The 5,489-nt window shown below is 40.0% G+C and overlaps 1 protein-coding gene across 1 annotated transcript in view; it reads right to left on the bottom strand.

Annotated features, from left to right (window-relative positions):
• Nucleotides 1–3: 3 nt before the first annotated feature.
• Nucleotides 4–5,489, bottom strand: part of LOC107081010 (OX-2 membrane glycoprotein-like) — a gene marked incomplete at both ends in the record, with an annotated part of 7,801 nt that continues 2,315 nt past the window's right edge. Inside the window, 2 exons of the mRNA XM_015369224.1 lie at nt 4–150; nt 224–562. Coding sequence (XP_015224710.1) covers nt 4–150; nt 224–562 — 486 coding nt within the window. The remainder of the gene's footprint in view (nt 151–223; nt 563–5,489) is intronic.

A 5,489-nucleotide genomic window follows, 5' to 3' on the forward strand; every position in this document is an offset into this window, starting at 1 on the left:
CACTGCTGCTGTTGTAGTGGGAGAAGCTGAGGTTCTGCTGTAGAACAGTCAGTGTTACAGTGGGAGCAGGTCGACCTGTGGCTGAACAGGACACAACTGATTCTGCAGGAGACTCTGATCTGCTGACATCAAGGATGGGTTCATGCAGCTCTGAGAGGAGAATAAACATCATGATCAACATCTAGTTAAAGAAGTTAATCCTGGAATACAGTCTGGTTCTTACCATAAACATTCAGGCAGGTTCTCCCTATCAGTGCTCCATCAGGGTAGATGTTGAACAAACAGAGATAACATCCTTCATCCTGCTCTGTAACCTTCCTGATAACTATGGAGGAATTCTTCAGTCCAGCTTCTGTAAACTGGACTTTATCTTTAAAGTCAGGATTCACTGTTTGACCATAATACTCGCTATAGGAGCAGATATTCCTCTCTTTGCTCCCAAAGACCCTCTGCCAGGTGACCTGCAGGACACCTTTAGTTTCCAGGAGCTGACAGCTGAGAGGAGCATCTTCACCCTCTGCTGCTAAGACATTCAGCTGGGTTTGGACCACAACTGCTGCACCTGTAAAAAGCAAAGAAATAGATCAATGTAACTTTATGTATATTATCTACCATTCTATTAGAGTGCTTTCATTTCCTCTCTGTATACTTTGACAAAAAACTCACAACAGTTGAGTTATACCCAACATCTTCTGGTTGACTTTCATTGTTTTCTTTGCCCTTTCATAAATTAAATCCTTTCCTAAGCCTCTAATAAGGCCTTGAGATGTGATCAGTCCATCAACTTCATATAGAATCCTTGTTGAATGTTGCCAATAAAAAAAGTTGAAATAACATATCAGACAAAATGACACTGATTTGGTCTTAAAGCAGATTCTAGAACATACTAAAATCTGACATTAAAGGTTATAAAGCACATCATTGATTCCACACTATTAGACAGGAATAGAAATATTTGCTAAAACGAAGTAAACTACTGCAATTCTGATGAAAAAATGATGCAATGCTGTGGTTGAAACATAGCAGAGATCTGCCTGAACAAGTCTGGAAACTGAAGCCTTAGTTAAAATAGGTGGCCACCATTCCTCCACTTTGACACTGAAGGTATTTCAATGAGCGTGTGACTAATGTACTGAAATGATGTGTTTACCCTTATGAACCCTAGCTTAAATTACAAAGGAGAGTCTCATTCTCCTTTTGCACTCAAGCTTTCGGAGTATCAGAGCATCTGAACATTCAGCGTCTAATGCTGGAATTCAGAAACCTGAACTTTTACAGCTTGACGCGATGCAACAACCAATTAAAGAAGCTAATATATGGGTTGTCTGGGAAACAAACACTATTTGCAAGCAGTTAAAGCTTTTGCAGAGCTATCTGCCTATGAAAAATAAAGATATAGAAAAGCGTTTAAACTACACAGATTTTACAAAGAGCAGCGAAGAGAGCAGGCTCTCATCATTATTACTCCACTAAAACATTTTCTTAATGAACTATGGTTTATAAATACCTACATTAACTAAAAATGTTGAAACCTGCTGGCAAAAAAATATATGATTATTGCACAACAATTATAGTTTCAAAACGATGTCAGAACATATCCTCAGAGATTCTGGACAATACTGAGGATCTCTCTCCACGCCTTTGTGCCTATAGAGCACAAAGGCGCTCTATGGGATTTAGATCTTGGCAACAGAAACCAATAAAGAACATTAAGATAAAGAATCATAATGATTCTAAATAATCAGTCCAAGATCTATTATTTCCATAGAAAACCCTGACAGAATGATATTCTGTCAATGTCATTTAATCAAACAGATTAAAATACCTGGACATGGTCAACAACAACACTCAGGCGGTCTGTGATCTCTTGACTTTATACCAACCTCTGACCGGAACACCTGAATGTTCTCATTTAGTTTAAGTTAAAACAAATATTTTATTGTGTCAACATACCTTAGAAGCAGGCTTTAACGGAAGAGAACAGACAGCTGCTAGAAGTGTAAAATAGCACACCTTGAAGTAAGCCTCTGTTTCCTCACAGTGTCTATCTTTGTTACTAAGGGGCAGTTCCTTTCTTGTTTATTTTACCAAGATAAAAAATACTTGAACAAGAAATCATTTTATATTCACACATACACTATGGTAAGGTATAAAAATTTTTTGGTACAAACACCTGAAACACATTTTGATCGACAATGAGGTTACACAATTACAGTACGGTAAGAAGCAAGGATATGAACATGTCCTTGCAACCTAAAAAAACTTATATTGAACTTAAAAGTAATGAACACATTTTAAAAATACTCTTTTTTGGTATGTATTAGCATTAATAAATGCCACTGCCCTTCCTGTCAGGCATGAGAAAATGTCATGTGCTAGCCAAATTAGGTGACCTTGATATAAACTAATTGTACTGAGGAATATACGTATTTGTATATCTGTTATATTTCTGCTAGAAATATTTCAGCACCTGCCAATCAGCAAAATTTCTGGCTCTCAAAGATCTGTTAGGGTACATTCAGACTGCAGGCATTAATGCTCAATTCTGATTCTTCTTTGTGAAATCTGATTGTTTTAGGGGCCGTTCACATTTCTAAATATGTGCAACTTGTACAGTATGTGATCTACTGTGTGAACTGTATTAAAACAGCCTAATTGTCAAGCATGCGCAATGCAGCACGCAATGACGTCACAAATAGCGAGCCTGCTCTGTGTTTATGCAAGTAAACATGGATGGTACTGCAGGAGTGCATCCAGAAAACTTTCATTTATTTTTCCAAGCGGAGTTAGCGCATTAAGAAAGTAAACCTTTCAAGAAGATCAAAACTCTCCGTATTGCTGTCTGCCATGGTTGTTTTCATTGCGGCTTCTGCTTTGCAAGATACAGAACAGTTAGCTTTGTTGAATATTAATGATGTTCAGGTTGGATGAATGCAAACTGGCCGTTCAGACACAGGTCGCATTTGAAAATAATTCTGATACGTATCTGATTTAGGAGCACCTAGCTAAGTCGTCTAGGTTGCATTTGAAAAAAAAAAAACTGGATCTACGTTGTTCAGACTGTAATGAAAAAAATCTGTTATAGGTTACATATGTGTAAAAAAAACAACTTTAGGCTGCAGTGTTTATAAAGCCTTAGTCCACCTCTAAGAAGTCCACCTATAATCCACTTGTTATTCTAAATTAGATGAACCTGGTTGAGATTTTTATCTGCAGAAAGACAACTGTCCATCCGGCAGAATCAGTATGACAGCCACATACATGGCTAAGACCAAAGAGCTGTCCAAAGACACCAGAGACAGAATTGTACAGTCATGGCCAAAAGTATTGAGAATGAGACAAATATTTTATTTTAGCACATAATCTGTTGGCCTCTGGTTTTCATGTGTGTATGTCAGATGATGTCATCACATACAGAAATACAATTGCAATCATATTATGAGTAACAAAGCTTTTAATGACAGAATGAGTTAATGCAGCAAGTCAATATTTGCAGTATTGACCCCACTTCTTCAGGACCTCTGCAATTCTCCTTGGCATGCTTTCAATCAACTTCTGGACCAAATCCTGATTGATAGCAGTCCATTCTTGCACAATTAATGCTTGCATTTTGTCAGAATTCCTAGGTTTTCCTTTTTGTCCACCCGTGTCCTGATGATTGACCACAAGTTTTCAATGGGATTAAGATCAGGGGAGTTTCCAGGCCATGGACCCAAAATCTCTAGGTTTTGTTCCCTGAGCCAGCTAGATATCACCTTTGCTTTATGGCAAGGTACTGCACCATGCTGGAAAAGGCATTGTTCATCACCAAACTGCTCTTGGACGGTTGGGAGAAGTTGCTCTCGGAGGACATTCTGGTACCAGTCTTTATTCATGGCTGTGTTTTTAGGTAAGACTGTGAGAGAGTCGACACCCTTGGCTGAGAAGCAACCCCCTCCATGAATGGTTTCAGGATGCTTTACAGTTGGCATGAGACAAGACTGGTGGTAGCGCTCACCTCGTCTTCTCTGAACAAGCCGTTTTCCAGATGTCCCAAACAATCGGAAAGGGGATTCATCCGAGAAAATGACTTTACCCCAGTCCTCAGCAGTCCACTCCCTGTACCTTTTGCAGAATATCAGTCTGTCCCTAATGTTTTTCCTGGAGAGAAGTGGCTTCTTTGCTGCCCTCCTTGAGACCAGGCCTTGCTCCAAGAATCTCCGCCTCACAGTGCGTGCAGATGCACTCACACCTGCCTGCTGCCATTCCTGAGCAAGCTCTGCACTGCTGGTAGCCCCATCCCGCAGCTGAAACACTTTATAGAGACGTCCCAGCGCTTACTGGTCTTTCTTGGGCGACCTGGAGCCTTTTTGGCAACAATGGAACCTCTCTCCTTCAAGTTCTTGATGATGCAATAGATTGTTGACTGAGGTGCAATCTTTCTAGCTGCGATTCCCTTTCCTGTTAGGCCATTTTTGTGCAGTGCAATGATGACTGCACATGTTTCTTTACAGATAACCATGGTTAACAGAAGAGAAGCAATGATGCCAAGCACCAGCCTTTTTTTAAAGTGTCCAGTGGTGTCATTCTTACTTAATCATGACAGATTGATCTCCAGCCCTGTCATCACCAACCACACCTGCGTTGATGGAGCAATCACTGAAATGATGTTAGCTGGTCCTTTTAAGGCAGGGCTGCAATGATGTCGAAATATGTTTTGGGGGATAAAGCATTTTATAGGCAAATATTGACTTTGCAATTAATTGCTGTTACGGTGATCACTCTTTATAACATTTTGTAGTATATGCAAATTGCCGTTATAAAAACTGAAGCAGTAGCTTTTTTTAAAATATTAACATTTGAATCATTCTCAAATCTTTTGGCCATGACTGTAGACTCCCACAAGGCTGGAAAGGGCTACGGGGCAATTGCTGAGCAACTTGGTAAAAAAAAAAAGATCAACTGTTGGAGCAATTACTATAAAAAGGATTAAGCTGAACATTATTGTCAAGCTCCCTCGGACGGCGACTCCATGCAAGATCTCACCTCGTGGGTTCTCAGTGATCCTAGGATCAGTAGGAGCTGGTCCATGACCTGAAATGAGCTGGGACCACCGTTTCTAAGGTTACTGTTGGTAATACACTAAGACTTCATGGTTGAAAATCATCCATGGCACAGAAGTTTCTCCTAATTTAATCAGCTCACGTCCAGGTCCGTCTTAAGTTTACCCATGACCATTTGGATGACCCAGAGGAATCATGGGCAAAAGTCAGATGAGATCAAAATAAAACTTTGTGGTCTTAATTTTACAAGTCATGTTTGGAGGAGGAAGAATGGTGAGTACTATCCCAAAAAACACCATCCCTACTGTAAAGCATGGGGGTGGTAGCATCATGCTTTGTGGGTGTTTTCCACACTTCCGATGGGATGACTGCATTTTATCAAGGAGAGGATGACCAGCGGAATGTATTGCGAGATTATAAGGAACAACCTCCTTCCCTCAGAGCATT

This window comes from Cyprinodon variegatus, unplaced genomic scaffold (genome assembly GCF_000732505.1).
Source record: "Cyprinodon variegatus isolate N-32 unplaced genomic scaffold, C_variegatus-1.0 Scaffold2661, whole genome shotgun sequence".
Taxonomy (NCBI): domain Eukaryota; kingdom Metazoa; phylum Chordata; class Actinopteri; order Cyprinodontiformes; family Cyprinodontidae; genus Cyprinodon; species Cyprinodon variegatus.